The sequence below is a fragment of the Lycium ferocissimum genome, chromosome 3 (assembly GCF_029784015.1).
Source record: "Lycium ferocissimum isolate CSIRO_LF1 chromosome 3, AGI_CSIRO_Lferr_CH_V1, whole genome shotgun sequence".
NCBI classification, from domain to species: Eukaryota; Viridiplantae; Streptophyta; class Magnoliopsida; order Solanales; family Solanaceae; genus Lycium; species Lycium ferocissimum.
In genome coordinates, this window is record NC_081344.1 from 37,379,359 (window position 1) to 37,399,585 (window position 20,227).

General features: G+C 35.6%; 1 protein-coding gene across 3 annotated transcripts; it reads right to left on the bottom strand.

Annotated features, from left to right (window-relative positions):
• Positions 1–1,188: 1,188 nt before the first annotated feature.
• LOC132050207 (tubulin-folding cofactor E) lies at positions 1,189–13,637 on the bottom strand. 3 transcript variants are annotated; one of them, XM_059441338.1, is made up of 15 exons: positions 13,173–13,628; positions 11,492–11,662; positions 8,372–8,418; positions 7,485–7,631; positions 7,337–7,411; positions 6,141–6,250; positions 5,915–6,057; positions 5,766–5,827; positions 4,453–4,560; positions 4,338–4,372; positions 3,392–3,457; positions 2,801–2,892; positions 2,632–2,708; positions 2,473–2,550; positions 1,189–2,032 (listed from the first exon to the last, which is right to left on the bottom strand). In XM_059441338.1, the coding sequence occupies exons 1-15, from the start codon at positions 13,510–13,512 to the stop codon at positions 1,934–1,936; spliced, it is 1,650 nt and encodes a 549-aa protein (XP_059297321.1). In that variant the 5' UTR covers positions 13,513–13,628; the 3' UTR covers positions 1,189–1,933. The 3 variants fall into 3 exon arrangements, with proteins under 3 accessions (XP_059297321.1, XP_059297322.1, XP_059297320.1); XM_059441337.1 differs by lacking the exon at positions 1,189–2,032 and adding an exon at positions 2,065–2,264 and having other exon boundaries at positions 2,367–2,550; positions 13,173–13,634; XM_059441339.1 differs by lacking the exons at positions 1,189–2,032; positions 11,492–11,662 and adding an exon at positions 2,061–2,264 and having other exon boundaries at positions 2,367–2,550; positions 13,173–13,637.
• Between the last annotated feature and the right edge of the window lie 6,590 nt (positions 13,638–20,227).

Sequence of the window (20,227 nt, forward strand, 5' to 3'; positions counted from 1 at the left end):
TACTTTTAAAGTATACGAATTTCCCCTTGAGAATTATACTACCACTGAACCTTCATTATCATGATTCAACCCATACCTCAGACCCAAAATCTATCACCAGAGCTGTTTGTAACAATGTACCAAAAAGAAGAATGTGGGAAGTTCATATTCTCTTGATTCAACTATAAACTAGATAGTCGAATTTAATTCTTTCTCACTGTTTAGAATAGTAGAGCTTTAGACGATCAAGATCTTCTCACCACACCCATTCGGAATCTTGCTCGAATTGAGACTTTTTTCCAGACAAAAATAAATAGAGGACAAGTGAAACAAAGTGAAGCAAGGGGAGGGAGGATGCACTTGGAATTGGTTGCCAGTGAATCCCAAATATAGCATAGATAGAGGAAAGAAAATCTCATATATGTTGAATATACACCCTGTTAGTTGCTGTAGGTGACAAGAATATAACTTATTTTAAACTTCTCTTTGTTTTATATGTCATTTCCTTAAGCTAAGGAAATCATTTTTAAATAAATTCTTCATTCCTCCGAAGAGGAAGAAGCAAATAGAACAAAGGTCTTCTCGTTCCGTCTGCTCTTCCTGAAGACGTAGAAATAAGACAAATTCAAACTGAAATAGTACGCCAGCTCTTCTACTTGAAATACCCTCCAACTATTGAAGAAAATGATTTTTATACTCATGTTTCCCTTCCCATCTTGCTCTGCCGATTTTTTTGTTCGTATCAATCAAACCCTCAAGTATTTTATTAATGAACAAAACAAATAGGATTGATTATGTATCACAATATTTCATCACTACATTAAAGACTTTTGTAAATATATTGATAAGCTAGCTTGGTATTCAAGTATAAATAATTATGATGTACAAAAGAAATTGAGTTCTTGACATGTGGCAGTCATTGACTTGATGTGGTAAATTCACATTCTTTAAGCTTTAGGCGAACTAAACGATTGGCTAGAATCAATTAGCTGTAATTGAAACAATTCGGATAAACAATATAAACTTTTTCGAGATAGTTAACCTCTTTATTAATCGTGAGAGGGTGGATGTAAGAAGTGGCATGCATCGAGTACAAGCTAGTACTCAATTTTCTGTGCGACAGTCAAGTCGGTCAACTCAGCCTCTCCACTTAATAGGGATTCGTTATGGACTCAAGACATTTTTGAGCCACAGAGCAAATGTAAAGACACATATTAAGGGAGATACTCCCAAAACTTTTTATTTATAATAATAATAATAATAATAATAATATTACCATGCAATTGCTAGGTTACGTTTAAGAGTCTTTCATAACCTAGTAGAAACGTCCATCACCTGATTAATAGAAATTGTAAAAACCATCATGTGCCAATGTGCTTGATACATGTCAGACCAGTGTGCCACACATGCCTTGTCAATTGTAAGCCTTGGCACCCAAATCCCAATTTGGCGCCAAATGACAATTCCTTGACACTCACGCTCTGCACACATTTCTCGGTAAAATGTGCACCTCATTTCGAAGAAGCTTGCTCTTTGATTCCCACTTTTCACTTGAGCCCACATTGCTTTTTTGCGTTTATTTTCGTTCATAAAACAGTAGGCTTATACAACAACAACATACCCAGTGTCGTCCCATAGGTGGAGTCTGGGGAGGGTATGATGTACGCAGACCCTTGTCGGGGTAGAGAGGCTTTTACACTTTCCCAAATTCTGACAGTTAGCGATGGTATATTATAGTGTCCAAAAAACATCATCTACATGTATGAGCCAGAAAACCAACCACATCCTGCAATCTGGTACAATTACTTTTTGAGACGGATGAAAAGGGAAGGAGGGAGATAGTAGGCTGATGAACACACTCTTAGAGCAGAAACTTAAAATGCAAGTCAAAAAAGATATTCTCAAATTACAAGAATGTATATTGCATGACGAAGTTCCAAGATTTCTTATGATATTAACACTCTTCTTCCACAAGAATTGTTGATCCATTGCCAACTCCAAAATCAATTATGGATGCCATATCATCATCAAGCAGTGTTGGTAATGGTGAGCCCTGAGAAGTCCAACAAAGCTTCTTAACATAAATTCACAAAATTCTAAAACTGATAAATATGCAGTGATTCATCAAAATATTGAGAATACTTGGTTGTGGAAATTTAAAGAAACTACAATAGTGCAATTATCTTTCTTTTTAATAACGGTGGTCCGGAGCATCTTGTGTGCACCTCAACTATTCCACTGAATAGTTGCTACCTATCACCAACACATACCGGATAACTCTGAACCTTGGTCTCCCATGGTTTTTATCCCAGTCCAGTGACTACTTCCATACATGTCACACCAGCGTGCCACACATGCCTAGCTTTTTTTTCTATTAAGATCTGAACCTTGGTCTCTCATGGTTTTTATCCCAGTCCAGTGACTACTAGGCCACACTTTTGAGAGCAAGATACCACAATAATCTATTAATAAATCTAAGTGACTTATATGTACCTCTTCTTGAAGAAACAACTTCGGTTTAATAGATTTTATCTTGAAGAAACTCTCACATAGTATTTTCAGCTTGCCAACCTGAATTGAACAGAGAGATGAGTAGAAACCTTAAACCATACAGGAAACAAATGCTTGTCCAGTAAATGAAAAAGATCATACCGTTGTTGTCACAGGCAGCTTTTTAGTCAATGGGGCCTTTTCACCAATTGATGCTGCAACACACTTCAGGGTAATAGCTGCACAAAGGCGAGCATAAGCGGTAAGAGCATTTTCATGAATCAGATTATAAAATCTATATGTGGAGAAGTTTAGAGTTGACAGTCCATACAAATGAGGCTCAATGACATTTTTTGTGGACCCGTTGCTCCACTTGCAGCCTTTTCATCCTCAATCCCATGAAATGTTTTCAGCTCTGCAAATCTGCATCAATTAACACATACTGAGAGTGCTAGTAGGGGTCCTAGTTAATACTCTCTACTTAAGAAACAAAAGGATACTAAAGTAAATGTAGTTATCAAATGAGTATAAGTTCCATGCATTGACGGTTTGAAAAAAATTCACTATCAGGTCACTTAAAATGTAACAGTAGATGAATTTTACAAACAAACATTAAATTGGTAATATTAAAAAAAGGGAAACAATCTTCTATAAAAGGTCAAAATACACTGATCGTGTAAAAGTTGTTTGTCAGTGCATATAACTTACATATAAGCAAGTAAATCGAAAAACAGAGGAATAGGTTAGAGGTAATTATTTTCAATGTAGGAACTGCAGCTTTTTTCAAAACATCCTCGAAACAATTTGTACCAACGGCACAAGCTAACATTTGCCCAGAGACCAAATATACCAAACGCTGGCTTCTTGATATACGAGCCATATCAAAAGTATCTGAAGATATATTTATGTCGTAAATAAATACCTGGGGTGAAGCTTCTTAGTTTCCTCTGGGTTATCGTGGCATTTAGACATGACCAAACGGACATACCTGCAGAAGGATTTCAAAGTCTACTATGTGAACAATGACCACTAAAATTTAGTAAAGTGCCTTTAAGTTCAACAATGTAAACAACACTAGCCTCATCCCACCAATGCTTGCAAACCAAAAAGGAAAAAAATATCAAAACAAAATAAGAATATAACAATAACCAACAAATAATTTGCCTCAAGATTTGCGGGGTTCAAAGAAGACGTATAAATAGGCTACCTCAAATGAGGCAAATGGCTTTAGCCATATAAATAGGCTACCTCAAATGAGGCAAATGGCTTTAGCTTTTAATTTATCTCACAGTATGTATAACAGATATATTAGCTTCTCAAAGAGCAGCTGATGTAGGATTAAGAGAAAGAAGAATAAGAACTTTCCTTTAGTATTTTGGCTTCAGTTTAGAAGTTCCCATAATTTCGATAAATATCTCCAACAAATTTGAAGTTGAATTTTAATACATGGTCTGAACACTTTTTCGGTACCTGTTGGGTACTCGGTAAATATATTTCAAACATAAAGAGACTAATATAGGTTTATCCCCCAACCCCTCCCAAAAGCGAAAAAAAGGACAAAAAGAAACGAGGGACTAACATAGATGACTAAATTTACAGGTACAGGTGCCACCTTTTCACTAATGATAACAAAGATAAGTTAAAGCATGGTTCTCAACAATAAACCAGCTACATGTCGGATTTATGATTATTCATTTGACTATATAAGTGAAGCTAGAGGATATGATAAATTTAAGATAAGAAAAGAGCCAGTGAGAATGGTAATAAATAGAAGTAAGATTTCTAGATGCATAGGTAAATAATAATACGATCTAATGTATTCACTCTGAATTTATTACCACATGCTACATAAGAAAGAGAGAACATACCGGATTTCAGACTCCTTCCTCTCTCGAGGACTAACCTGAAAGAAATAGAAGGAACGGAAGACTTGAGCAACTTCAAATGCTTGCAAAATGAGCCAATAGAAAATGAGGAGTTTACCTGGCTTCCATTTAAAATTTCAACTTTTGCAAGGCGGGCAATCAAAACAAACCGGGGCACACCACCTTTCCCTGGATCTGCTATTGGATTCTCAGAAAGCCTTATATCCTACCAAAAATTTGACCAAAAAACATGAATTTTCTAGGTGCTACACTTGTATAGATAGCAGGCTAGTAAACTGTGGATTACTGCAGTTAGAAATCCTTTGGTCCTTAATGATAACAGAACTTCGACAAAAGAAGACAATATTGGGACTTCATTTTCTTCCTTACAGTTACAAGAATTGCACATAGCCACCCCTTCTGACATGTTAAGTTAGCTCTTTCCATTATATTATACCAAATAGACCAATGCAAGGTCTTAACAACAACATACCCAATGTAATCCTACAAGTGAGGCCTGGGGAGGGTAGCGTGTAAGCTGACCTTACCCCTACCTTGTGCATGTCAATGCAAGGGCTTAAGTAGTCAGAAATTTTGATTTTTGAACATTTTTGACAAGTGTAGTATCTCTAGAATAGTTTTCTTTGAGAAGAAATACTATCTCTAGAATAGTTGTTAGTCAACAGTGATTCTTTTAACAATTCTTTAATTTATTTGTTCGATTATAGTTATGCCTGATAAATACCCACTCAAGATTCAAACGCTTCAAGAAGAACCTTGAATGTTGGAGAGAGGTAAAACAAAAGTAGCACAAACTACAATGTGTGAGACAGAACCATAGCTCAAATTAGTGACGACACGTACAGCTAAACATGGCTATAGCTTTAAAAGCTAGCTTGCACTTAGCTCGTTGAGACTTATTGATGGAAAAACTATTTTTATTCTACCAATCCAAGAATTTGTCTCAAATACAAGTACACAAAGGTCAGCTACTAATACAATTAAGAAAAACCACCCTGGTTTATAGTTCTCATAAACCCATAATAAATGTAAAGAGATGAACTTATCCCTCGAGTAAAATGCAAAGTTCTAAATTACAGGAAACATTTGGATACAAAGTGAGGTCCACTGGAAACAACCACATTATGCCATAATTACCATACCAGCAACGTGTTCTGGAAGATACTGGAGGATAGAGAAAAAGACACACATGTAGTGGTTGCATGATTTCAACATATGCATCTAATGTGTAATACTATATATTTAGATAACTTCATAGGAAGCTCCAACACAAAAAGTTAGATCCAAACACCAGTTTATTACATTCGTTTTCCAGATAAATGTTTAACCTATAATAACAAATCATTATCACAATTTATTCATGAAAAAATTGCAATCAAATCAAATGGTCTGTACTTTAAAAAATCTTACCAGCAAATTAGGAAAAAGATTAAGAGTATCAATAGAAGCAAGATCTTCAATTTTGTTATCTCCTGTAAATGCAACAAGTAACCTACCAGTTAAATCCCAATTAAATATCCAGGATTAATGTTAGTTCTAGAAAGAGTTTGTAGTATTACCCACAAGAAGGCAACGAAGATTCTGGAAAGGCCTAAAGCTTTCCCCAAGAAGTTCATGACTGTTGGGTGGTTCAGATGATGAATTATGATCAGGGTACCAGATATGACTGATACAGTTGTTATTCAAAATGAGCTGTTCCAATCTGAATGCAAGACGGCAAACTAAAATCTCAATGAGATGCAACATAACAGTAATGTGTTTGACGAGGACATTAATTTGCAGCACCTTTTTAACTGTGACAGCTTCAAGATTTCATCCCAGGCGGCTATAAAGTTATTCTCCAAATTGAGAAGACGAAGAGAATCGAATCCATGAACAATATCTGAAGAAAATGGCTGGAAAAGAAGGAAAAAAAAATCTTTAAGCAATCAGTGAATAATTTATAGATCATTTTTTATAACCTTGGTGCCTGGGCTTGCTTGCGTGCACCTCGACTAATTACATGAAGTACAGGGCTATCTCCTACCAATACAAGTACAGCAGTACAGGGTAACTCTATCCACCAAGGCTTGGACAGATGGGAAAAAATTACCTAGTGTTTTTAGCGCCGCTGGGATTTGAACCTGAGAGCTCATGGTTCTCAACCCACTTCATTGACCACTAGGCTGCTGTAAAATTTATATTTTAAAGATCATATAGGAAGAAATTCATCCTTGTACTTCATATGGAAAGCTCATTTAGTACTCTATTGGTTACAAACGAGAGAGTAGTAGAATAATAATTGTTCTTGATGTCAGTTACTAGGAAATGAAGTATGATCATTGATCGGCACTTTAATCAGAGAATAGAGCTATATGCCTTTCATCTGAAAGTTTAAAAATTTGGCTCTGGTAAATCTGGAACTGACATTTGTCTAGACATAATCTGTTAAATTGGTTTCCACCCGGTTAAATGTTCTCCATCCTAATGGGCTGACAGCAGTAGCAAACTTCATCGCCCTATTTTTCATGTGGCAAACAAACTTAAGTAATTACTTGTTATTACCATGCAGAATCCCATAAAAATCTGAGTGGTCAATACGAGAGTCGAGATATATGAATTTTCCTTTTCAACTATAAGAAATGGCATAACAAAACCAAATTTGGCATTCTATCTGGAGTATTTGGTTGTGTATCCCACAATCATCTTTTGACCATCGCTAAGAGAACCTCCCCAAAATCCTCTGATGGCCAGTAGTTATCCTCTATCTCCCATATGGTCCATTCCCTCATAGGAAATGATAATGATCCAGGTACAAAAGCAAAAGCAAAGGTTGGAGTCACAACAGAGTTTCTGCTAGATAACAGATGAATCATCATGCAAACTCATGGGCTTCAAATCAGCTCTTTATCTTCAGTAAAGAAGACCTAATAAAACTTGTGGATAATAACATCAGAAATTTGATATTCAACTGCCAACAACTCTATTAGGGGAAAACACACCGTTATTCTTCTCAGTTTGTTTCCCCTCAGATGGAGCTCTTCAACAAGAGGGAGAGAGTCTTTAAGCATTTCGACCTGAAAAATGAAGTACCTCTAACTCAATAAACGATTAAATTTAAACGCAAGAAGACAGCAAGGCTGCTCTCACCTGTTTCCAGCTTATACCAGTGTGGTTCAAGACAACAACTTTGATGTGATTTAGCACGGGCATCCCACTTACATCGTGAGACATGATGTTGTATGATAAGTTCAGAGTTACAAGAGCTGGTAACTCTATACATATTGCAGCAATTTCCTGCGAAGATATGCTTGCTCAGCTAAACAGTATTTTTAGATTAGAGAGAGCAAAAGCACTGGTACCATAGTTCTGCATACGACAATGCACAAAAATGAATGAACACAGAGAGTCATGCAATTAATAATATGAGTACTCTTTTCGACTTTGATTCTCTACATTCTGCAGTCCAACTAAGTATTATGACCAAAAAGTGGGACTAAAATGCTTTCTCGATAGTAGGTCAAAGTTGAATTGGACCTTTTAGAGTTGAAAATGCAATATATTTAATAAAAAAAACTCTGAATGGAAAGGTGTTATGGAAAAGGAAATCAGCACAGAAACAATCTTCCCCTCTCCTTCCATGTTGATATCTAAACTTCAACCCAGTTCACATGACAAGCTTTCAGTCTAATGTTCAAGACACTTACAACCCAACAGATCTTTGAAACTATTCAATTTCAGAAGCAATTAACCATTTCAGATTTAAACCATGATCTGATGTTTCCCATTAGCTAGTTCACCTTTTTTATAACTTATCACAAAAGTTTGTCTTCTATGAAGAGTATGTCATGTTAATCTATGCCAAAAATAAAACTATATCACCACAAAATTGGACAGAGTAAAAATCATCACGTCGCATAACCAGTCAATAGGTAGAGAGTGCTTCAGAAAAGGATCTAGCTACAATCTGCAATAAGCTAAAATTACACAACCAAACAGAATAGGATTCAATATCACTCAGAGAAGCAATGCATTACCCTCCAATCAGAAAGCAGGTTTCCAGTCAAATCAAGCTCCTTTAATCCTGCAACAAATGCATGTAAAGTTCAGGTAAAAGATTGTTTCCTGTTAGGAAGCTCACATGGCTGAATTATGAAACTGAACCAACAAATACAACAAACCCAGTGTAATCCCAAAAGTGGGGTCTGGGGAGGGTAGTGTGTACTGTGTACGCACAACCAACTACCTTGTGAAGGTAGGGAAAACTGAACCAACTAATATGTAAGAAAATGTTACTAGATAGAAAGCAGCAACAACAACAACAAAAACCATGCAGCTCAATCTCTAATTTGCTAGGATCAGCTATGAATCCTCAATATCCATTTGCTTGATTTGCACACGTTTCATTCAAACACTCAAAAACTTGTCTTTTAAGACAAATTAAGGGTTCTCTACCACTAGAAATTCTTGTTTTTTTACTGATATATAAATCTAAACACTCCTCGGTACATCTCACATAATTATTTTTTGATAACCGTGGTGTTAGGACCAGTTTGCGCGCACCTCGACTAATTCCAGAATCTCACCTAATGTAAGTGTACCAACATGATAACCTTTAATCCCGATTAGTTGGTGTCGCCTATATGGATCTTTTGTTTCATTGTACTATGTTCTTCTTAAGACCACATGGAATTTAGAGATTGTAGGTCTTTTGACTCTTATAATGAAAATACTAGAATAAATAGTATACGGGAAAAGCTCGATAGACTACTTTCTTGCTTTCAGTTCACTAAAGTCATGTTCAATTTCACAAGTATTGAATGTATTTGCAATTTTTACACCGTTGTAGACTTTTAATAGTAGGCTGTAGACTTTTTTAATAGCGATGGTGTCCGGGCCAGCTTGCGCGCACCTCAACTAATTCCACGGGATACCTGTCACCTGCCACCAGCAACAGGTACCTAGGGCAGATGGTAAGAAATCACCTAGTTTTTTGTCTCTGCTGGGATTTGAACCTGAGACCTCAGGGTTCTCAACCCACTTCATTGACCACTAGACCACACCCTAGGGTGCAATAATAGGTTGTAGACTTAACAGCTTCGAAATATGCAAGTCAAACAAATATCGGGGAAGCAAGACTACTAACCCCAATATTGCAACAACTACAACTGTATATGTTAGGTTGCATTCCCATGTTCAGACAATAAAAAAAAGTTCAGCGGTATTCATAAGTATTTTGGCCATACTGCTGAAGTGATTGATTAATTAGCAAATATAATCGTCAAAAACTTTGCTAGATTAGACCTGATTTTTCAACCTCTCGGCGTTCAATAGCCTTTCCTATTAAATTGCATGCTCTTCTGATTTTCAAACCTACCTGCTGCAATAGACACCTAAAACCCTAGACAAAACTGATCAGCATTAGGCAATCCTAGTTCCTGGTTCTTTCAACCCTTCCACTCTCAACTCTCTTTTCCTTGATCACCCAACCCAACCTTTAACCTTAGCAGGACTTACTGCATTCACCAGCAATGTTCTCATATATTTTTAATATGATTGGTCCTGAATCGAAAAGATCACATCCATTTAAGGAAAAAGAACGACCAAGGTTTGGAAATTAACTAAATATTGATACTCTACAAATGAATGCTACTCAACTACAAATGCAAAAACAAGCTTTCCGTCCAGATAAGAACTTAAATACTATCGTCCTCAATGGGATGGTTGAGTTGTTGAGGCATATAAACAATAGCCTCGAGATCCTAAGTTCAATTCCCATCTACAGCACTCAGTGCGAACACAGCTGCTTTAACCTTGGTGCATATATGTACTCAACATCTGTGCTTGCACATTGTAGCAGGCTTGGACATTGTAGCCGGCTCCCGATTGATTAGTCTACGCGCACGCAAGCTGGCCCGGCTAGTTACCATCATGTAATTTTTTTTTAAAAAGAACAAATGCTATCATCTATTAATTCTTTCACCCAATCAAACATCCACTTTTCATCTTTGTTCCGTTCCCAACACCATCCATTTTCCTAAGGAAAATTCACAATAGTTTACATAATACTCAAGGATATATTGGTCCATCTTCAACATTTCTCAAGCATCTTTATCCCTTTCCTATCCTTGGTTCTGCGGCATATATTCAACAATATGCAATATCAACTCTCATTACAGTAGTAATTCTTTTTTTTTGGTAACATGGATAACATTTTGTTAATAATAAAGTCTAGTACAAACATTTGATCTTCCTTGGATACCAGAACAAGAGGAAACAAAAACTGGAGGAACTAAATCTATCATTGTGTTCCCCCCAAAACATCCAACTTGCAGCCTTCCTTTGCCGAAGCATCAGACACCTGGTTAGCTTCACGGTAGACATGTTGTAATGGGGGGCTGAGTGCTAAACCAAAATTGATCTGCAGTCATCTACAATGATACAATATAATGTATTGCCTTGAGTGATAATGTTGATAGCTTCCTGCGAATCAATTCCAATAGTTAATGGGTGCAACCCAAATTAAGGGCTATTGGGAGGCCTCTCAAGACTGCACTGATTTCTGCAAATGCATTTGTGGTGAAGAGGATCCATTTCGACAATCCAACATTTCAATTCCCATTGAAATCCCTGATAATACCACCAAAGCCTTCTCTACAACTCTACCTGGTTTATTTTTGGCTGCTCCATCAGTATTGAGTAGTACCAGGCAGGTATCGGTAGAATCCAGCCAGCTGATGTATCCCGTACAGATATTCATATGACACATCATACTTTGCAGGGAACTCTTCTTTTTTATGATTGTATCAAGTCAAACATGGAAACTCAATTTGGAATAACTATAAGCAAGAAACTTTTAAAAAGATGGAGACCCAACTATAAATGTGAATGCTGACAGGAGAAACACTTCAGAAAATAAAAGCCTACAAACTCATATCTTCCTTCCTGGCCAAACCTTAATAAATCAGTAATCAGAATGATACAAAAGAAGATAAGAAATTTCATAATCGACTATCTCAAAATTAAAGTCATAGACTTCAGTTAACAGAAAATGCAAGTAACGCATAAGTGGGAATGACAGATCGAAGCTTTAAAATATGAAGGAACGATCATGTACAATTAGGAAAAACTAGGGACGTGGAGAAGCACATAATTACTTGGTATAGTTGCATTGATTTGACCTGGGGGTCCAGCTGAGCTAACCCCTAAGTAAGCAAGAGATGCACTTGTCAACTCATCAAATCGGCTCAGCTTGTTTTGAATTTTATCTTTACCCAGTAGCTCAATAGATACCTTTTTGTTTGTCGCAGAAAGAACATACATCTCATCTGGAGCATAATGAAAGGAAAAAAAATTAAGAAGTATAGAACTGTTCAAAGAACGATGTCTTTGTTCTACAAGATAAAAAATGATTGCAAAATTAAGGTAAAAGCTGGAGCCAAATAGAACCCGTCATGGAAAAGCATAGATTCCGAGCCCAAGAAACTAACAACAGGTGTTTCATTTAGTAGGTATAGTTGAAATACCGGGAGAGTGACTTCCTAGGTCCTATGCTTTCTGAAACTACACAGTCAGATTGGCTGGCTCGTTCACTTTGATAGAACTATTTTAGTTGTTGATTCAGACACTTGTAGTCTTTCCTTAACAGGGTTAAATCACATATCTTTCAGCTCATAAGTTTTATTTTGTCAACAGAACCTAAAAAGGCTACTCTTAAAACATTAATTTTATTTTGATAAGAAAAAGGCATTTTATTTTGTAAAAATAAACAGGAAAACAAAATAAAATAGACATTTGAAACACATCGAGAAGAAAGAACAAACTAAACTTAGCATACTACTCTACAATTCCATGTTCATCAAGCACCCAAAAAACAAATCACCCTCTAGGGAAAGCAACAGTCTTCTGCACCCAGGTAACATATATTGAAAAATCCAAACTTTGCATACTAATTTGACTAATCAATTTCATTAAACACAAGAAACCACCAAAAAGGACAATATTTGTTTTGATTGTTATTTAAATTTAATTATATTTTATTGTTAAATACATCGTTATGACCTTAGATAGGAGGTTATGGAGGACTCAGATTAGGGTAAAAGGCTAGTAAGTAGTCCCGCTTATGCCTTCACACTAGTAGTCGCAGCTTTGCTCTATAGTTTATTGTCCTTTCATTCCTGCTACTATTTGTTGTTTCTTGTACTTCGATTATCTTATTTTTCTGTGGTAGCTACTGCTCTTTTTTTCAGACTGCTTTATCATGGATTTTCGCTTTCGTTAGTTCGTCATGTTTTCTCTTGAGTCGAGGGTCTTTTGGAAACAGCTTCCCCACCTTCCGAGGTAGGGGTAAGGTCTACGTACACTTTACCCTCCCCAGACCTCACCTTGTGGGATTCACTGGGTATGTTGTTGTTGTTAAATCCATCGTTATGTAAGAAGTCCCATTTTGTGTAACGACCAATTTGGTGTGATCGCGTCATTGCCTTATTTCTTTTTCTCATTTGGTCTTTACTTATTATCTAATAATCCTATTTTATCCTTTATCCTTTACTTTACCTTTCGCATAGTAGCTCTACCCCCATACCCTATTTTCTTGTACATTTATCCTTCATATTGTCGATGTGTGAGATTATGTAACGAGGGGAAATGATACAATGTATCCAAACCTTGTATTCATCAAAATAATACAATGTGATACAATACAACAAAGTACAACTACAATATAATGCATACATTATGAAACAATATGTAACAACCATCCAAAAAGAGTGTTAGTAAAGAAAAAGAGTCTTGTCAAAACAATGAGAGCAATTATGAAGTAGAGTTAATATGTATTACCTTCTTCTTGTTTAGTGGATTGTCCGTGATACCTAAACTCAAGGGCCTTCAAGAGTGGGAAACCAGAGCTAAGATTGTGTGGTCGTACAAACGAAGCAGTTTTAGGACCTTGAGCTTGGAAATAGCGAACTCCATTATGCGAGCCATCATGTTTACCATCAGCATTCTCCCAATCAACACCAACCCAATTCCCCTCATACCCTTCTACTTCTCCCACGTACTTCACTGTTCCGATCCTGCGAGTATCTCCAACGAAATGGACCCTTTGACCCATCACGAAGTCTGACCCGGATTTGGATCCACTTGAAATGGGGTTTGAAGAGTCCATACAATTCTGCATTTTTGGCACAAACCAGTTTGTGACACCACTATTGTGATTACTCTCTGTTTGTGTGTTGTGATTATTAAATTAAATAATCTTGTTATTATCAAAAAAATAAAATACATCCTCCCTCCCAATTTACTCCATCCGTCCACTTTTACTTGTTTGGCACGCCTATTAATGAACCAAAAATAAAATAAAAAGTTTACCATATTATCCCTAATTATTGTTAATTATTTAATAATTGAAATCAATTAAAGCTTACAAAAAGAAAACGTGCAGCCAATTGAGTATTGGTTCCAACAATTCACATTACTACTATATAGAAGCATGGGTCATGCTTCGTCGTCAGTCATCAACCTTAAAAAAAAAAATTTAAAAAGGTGGGCCTCACATTAAAAACGCCAAGTAATATAAAAAAAACGCCAAGTAATATAAAAAAAATAAGGTGGGACACATACTAAAAACACCAAGCAATATTAAAAATAAATGGAACTCACCATCTCCAAACTCATGAAAAAAAAAGTGAACCTCAGATTAAAAAAATCAAGCAATGTAAAAAAAAAGTGGACCCCATATTAAAAAAAAAAAGCAATTTCAAGAAAAAAAAATGTGCACCCCATATTAAAAAAGCAAACAATATTCATGTAATTCCCAATGTATCCCCATTAAGTCAATAATGGTGGATTCATAGTCACATGCGTATCAACCCATTAGTGGGAGTAAATGAAATTATTGTACAGTAAAAAACATAGACCCCATATTATTACTTTTCTTCAAAAGGTTAAGTAGCCAAACCATACAATTTTCTTTCTTTTCTTATATTAGCCTGAGATCTAATCTAGATATTTAACTGTTGTATTTGCTATTCTGCCATGTCATTTATTTGTTATGTTTACTAAAATAAATATACTTAAAATATTTATATTTTAAAATAAGATAGAATTTAATTACTTTTTCATTTTTTTTCCTTACTCTAATAAATGTGAAAAGAGATTAATGTCGTAAAAAAAATACATTCAATGGAGATCAAATAATTAATAAGGTCAATTAGTCAAAAATAATTCTAATTGACATTTCCTTAAAAAACCATGCAAAAGACAACATGACAAGTAAAATGAGCTAAACCAAGAATATTTACCAAAAATTAAAAAATAGTAGTTCTTCGTTTAAATAGAAAATCAAATTTCTACTTTGTTTCGCTTTAAACATGTAAAATTAATTTAATAATTTGAATTAGAATTATCCAAATCAAAATTTGATAAAAAATAATAAGTATTGTTTAGGTCCAATCTACATACATTAACAATGTTAATAGAATATTTTACACCTTTAAATTAATCGAATTAAAATTTCAAGTATCAACCGATCTTAAAAATTCTATTGTTTTATCTCAAAGAGAGGAAAATAGTTTTCTTTTAAACAAGTCTTCTCTTTAAAAAGTATTAATAAATTTTTGCCAACTTTGTATTCGTAGCAAACACTACTATAATAAAGTTTTGGATACGAAAGACAAACTATAATGTTATATTAATCATGTTTTGAACATATATATATATATATATATATATATATATATATATATATATATATATATATATATATATATAAACGGTGCAAACTTATGTATGTTTATTAGCAATATAAAATATATATATTATCACTACCCAAACATAACTACATACACATAGATACACTATAATCCAAAGTGTTGGGCGCACGGGCATACGCCGTCTAGTATTCCCTATAAAAAGTTAGTTTTGGAGCCAAAATTTTCATATTAAGCCAAGTTTGACTAGTATAATTCCAAAGTGTTAGAAAAAAGAATTGAAAATTTTGACTTATTAATACTAAGGGTAAAATAGGAAAAAAGTGATAAATTATCTCTTGATTTTCTAAAGTGGACAAGTAAAATTGGACAACTATTTTTTGTATAGTGGACAAGGAAAACTAAACGGAGGGAGCAAGAGTTTACTTTCCTCTTTATTTGTCCCAAATAGAGTATTTTTTCTATATTTAATAAGTTTCCCGATTTTAACATTTTACATGGCAAATTTAAGACTATACGTATTAACGTTGGTGGCTTTGGTTTTGAAGAACTTCATAAACTAAGGGTCGTGTTTGAAGGAAAAAGTAAAATATTTTTTCTGAAAAAATTGGTTCTTTATCATATCTTTTGGTATTTGATAAACGTAAAAAATTTATATATAATCTAAGTAGGCGTTTGGTCATGAAAACTAAATACTTTTTATTTTATTTGAAATTTTAAAGATGAAGTGGTGTCTGGTTATAATTTTTGCAATGGATTTTTGGTTGTTTGAAGGCCAAAGTCATAGACAGCCCCCTAAACTTTTCACATATTCCTCATGTTCACCTAAACTGACTCTTGTTCCGATTGAATATCTAAACCCCTTCGAATTTGTATCATTTAGACACCTTTTTGATAATGAGCAAAAAATATTAGTTGTGTGTGATACACTCGCGATGACGTGACAAAATAACTAATTAAAAAATGACATGTGGCAATTGAGGTCCAAAATAATTATAAGTTAAAAAAAAAAAATTCATACCCCCTCCCCCTCGCCCCCCACAACTCTTCTTCTCCTCCATGTCCACAACAAACCAAAAATCCGCCGCCAATCTCCTCTATTTTCACCAATTTAAATCACCCACCCATTGATCATCTTCATGGGTGGTGTGTAAGCCCTACCACAAAACAAGACTAGGTAGAAGGGATGGAATTAATTTCAAAAATATTCCATGGAGACGTGAATAAGCAGTGGAGATCAAGAAGAAGATATCACAATCTAGATGGTGCTGGAAGGAACAAAATGAATGTTACTAGGTTTGGTGGGAAGAGAGCAATACGGAAGATCAAAGCAGTCCCAAAATTGAAATTGAACATGTTTTCTCCTCCGCCGCCGCCGTTCCATCGGTCATCTTCATCCCCACTTCTTCTTCCTTGTTTTTGGATTTATTTTGCTTTTAGGTTTAGATTTGATAGAGTAATTTTTGACAGAAGAGGAGGAACGGAGAGAGAGGGGTATGATGGTGGTGGCAGCTCCATTTTTTCTAGCGAACAAGCTCCATTTTTTATAGAAGAGAAGGAGGAAGGGAGAGAGAAGGGTGGATGGTGGTGGTATCGTGGGTGGCGACAGATCTGGAGGAAAATGAGGTGGTGAGTGGTTGGAGAAAGAAGGGGAAAGAGAAAGATGGTCGGCGGCGGCGTAGCGGTGGCGTCAGCGTCAGCGGTAAGGAGAGAAGATGAAGAAGAAGAAGAAGAGATTAAAAAAATGGAGAAATTGGCAAAATAATGCCTTTCACGCGCCTCTGTTGTGTGTGTTACACACACTTTGCCACATCAGCAAAAGGTGTCTAAATGGTACAAATTGGAGGGGTTTAGATATTCAATCGGAATAAGAGTCAGTTTAGGTGGTCATGAGGAATATGTGGAAAAGTTTAGGGGGTTGTCTATGACTTTGGCCTTGTTTGAATGTACTGAAAGTGAAAATAGAGTTTTAGGTGTTTTCAAAATTAATTTTCATGCCCAAACGCTGATTTTCAAATAAAGAGAAAAAAAAAATCTGGGAAAAAATGAAAAATTCTCATGGCCAAACGGGTAATTAAACAAATAGAGTAAAGGTCACTTTATGCTCTTAACATTTTGGGTTTGGGAAACAATACCCCCTTCACATTTTGAATGGGTAAATAAATTCCCTTAATCTCAAATAAGTGTCTAGAAATGAGTTGGATTACCGTCACTTGTGAAACTTATTTTCCATATCTTTAGACAACTACAACATAGCCAATATAATCTCACAAAGTGGGGTCTGAAGAGAATCGAGTGTACGCATACCTTACCCCTGAATTGAAAAATAGAGATGTCGTTTAAGGTAGAACCTCAGCTCAAATTCATAATTTTGGTAATTATTAAGAAATTTCTTTTTCTTAGAAAAGAATATTTTTTCAAATATTTGAACCACCCTAAACATGAAAAAGCTGAATAAATCATTTTTTGAAACATATTTCCTTCATACAAACACACCCTAAATGGGAAGTATCAATATGTCTAGCCTTTTTTTTCTTCTATTTTTTGTCCTTTTAAAGTTTCGATAGTGAGCTGTACCAATTTTTAGTGAATTAATAGTTTTAACTATATTTAAAATAGTGTTAAGAATTTTGAAAAAATAAAAAATTGTTACTGTCTTGCATTTTGAAAAAATTGAATTTTAATTAAAAAAAATTGATTCAACCATTTCTTTGTTTACTTGAACTCATAAATTATTTATGATTGGACCAAACCAAAGAAATAAACCCTCACATGCAAAATTATAGGATTCCTTCTAAATTTTTTTATGTTATAATATGTTATAAATTAAAAGAAATTTTCATCAAATTTTAATATAAATCACTATCAACAAGCTTCACAAATATATTGAGATAGAGAAAACATCTACCATTACTCTTTCAGTCTTTTTGAGTGCTAATGTCAAATACGCTTCTTCCAGTCAAGTTTTAATTAATCTATTTTACATATTTGAAGAATTCTTTTCAACCGCGTTAGTGAACAATTAATTAATATTAGAGCAAAATGCTGAAATGAGATTATCTTGGGTATCCATGAAAAATTAAGTATCGAAATCATCTTTGCATTATTGTTTTTTCTAAAAATCAACCTCTTGGCCTAAAAAGGTACCAACATTTCTTGAGCTAGTTGGATGATTAGGCTAAATTGAAACCATTAGAAGTCGTAGATGCTCCTTTTGATGCATACTGTTAAAATTGAGACAAGGACGAGAATTTAGAGAGACAAGAATAATTAATGAATTCTTTTTACATTGTATTCATTATAATGACCGTCTTATATAGAAATAAGGTCTTCCTTCTCCTAATCTAATAAGATAACCCTATTATAATAGGACTACACATCCTATACTAACATAACTACAATTTCACCATAAATAAAACTATTACAATTAGATTATAATAGGGTTCCATAACCACCACCCCCCCCCCCCCCAACCCCGGTAAATCAAGTTGGAGCATGAGGGTCTCGAATGCCCAACTTGCCAATCAAATATTGATGCTGCGATTTGCCCAAAGCCTTTGTAAACACATCAGCCAATTGCTCACTGGTTGACATATGACTGAGAAGTATTATACCAGATTGGAGTGCTTCCCGTACATAGTGACATTCGACTTCAATGTGTTTAGTCCGTTCATGAAACACCGAATTTTGTGCAATATACAATGCTTCTTGACTATCACAATACATTTTCACCGGAGATTTATGTTCAACGCCCAAACTATGCAAAATTCTCTTTAACCATTCAATGCACAGACTTTCATTGCCAGTGATCGGTATTCCGCCTCCGCTGACGAGCGAGAGACAATGTGCTGCTTCTTGGTTTTCCATGACACGGGTGAATTCCCGAGGGAGATAAACCAACCAGGAAGTGATTTTCGAGTCAACGGACATCCAGCCCCACCGAATCACGCCATCTGTACAAATGGAGATCATAATCTTTTCTCATCACAATGCTTTGTCCTGGGTTCTTCTTCAAGTAGCGGACCACACAAAGAGTCGTGTTCCAGTGTGCTTCCTTCTGTTGCTGCATGAATTGGGACAGAACATGCACACAGTACGACAACTCAGGTTGCGTAGGTATATCAATCTACCGGATCTCCCAAATTGGCTCATTCGGCCAACCCCAAACCGTGATTCTGTTCCATAGGTGTTTTGATTTGTTTAGCTCCTAGTAATCCGGACTCAGATATTATATCTAAGGCATATTTCCGTTGACAGAGAAATAACCCTGTTGGTCCACATGCAACTTCAACTCCCAGAAAATACTTCAGAGGGCCCAAATCCTTCATGTGAAAACATGCTCGGAGATAGTCTTTAAATCATTCAATGGCACTATGGTCATTTCCAGAGATAATCAAGTCATAGACTAAGACCTTAAGTTGCATACATCCTTGGTGCATCGTGAAGAGAGAATAATCCGAGTACGACTACTTGAACCCTTATTTTAGCAAAGCACTTGACAATTTTGCAAACCAGTACCGTAGGGCTTGTTTCAAACCATCCAAAGATTTTCGGAGTCGACATACTTGATCCGGACCAGGAACATAAAATTCTGGTGGCAATTTCATATAAACTTCCTCCATACAGTCACCGTGTAAGAAGACATTATGAATATCTATCTGATGCAACTCCCAATTTTGCCCAGCCGCAACTGCCAGGGAGGTCCGAATGGTTACTACCTTAGAAACTGGGGCAAACGTTTCATTGTAGTCAATTCCAACCTCCTTTTTATTTTCGAAAATGACCAATCGAGCTTTATAACGCTCGATTGTGCCGCTAGAGTTGTATTTGATCTTGTACACCTATCGATATCCGAGCCCTTTCTTATCCGGTGGTAATATTTCTAATGTCCACGTTCCATTGTCCTCCAATGCTTGGATCTCTTGCTGCATGACTTTTCTCCAATGTTCATTTGCCTCCGAGAAGGTTTTTGCCTCGGTTCCTGCGGTGATTGCTGCAAGAAAGCTTTGGTGTTGCGAGGAAAAATTATCACAAGATATATAGTGAGCTAAAGGGTAAGGCATACCTGAGGGTTGCTGAGGATCGGGCGGACGCGTTGATGGACTTTCTTTTAGGAATGTTTCAGTGACGTAGTCGGACAATCGAATCGATTCATGCTTCTGACGTTTATCCCGACCCAATTGT

Coding starts and splice junctions, on each gene's coding strand:
- LOC132050207 (XM_059441337.1), bottom strand. CDS start 13,512: ATGCAGAATTGTATGGACTCTTCAAACCCCATTTCAAGTGGATCCAAA. Junction 11,663..13,172: donor ATCCACTAAACAAGAAGAAG/GTAATACATATT, acceptor ATTATGCTCCAG/ATGAGATGTATGTTCTTTCT. Junction 4,373..4,452: donor AAATTTTAAATGGAAGCCAG/GTAAACTCCTCA, acceptor TATTTCTTTCAG/GTTAGTCCTCGAGAGAGGAA.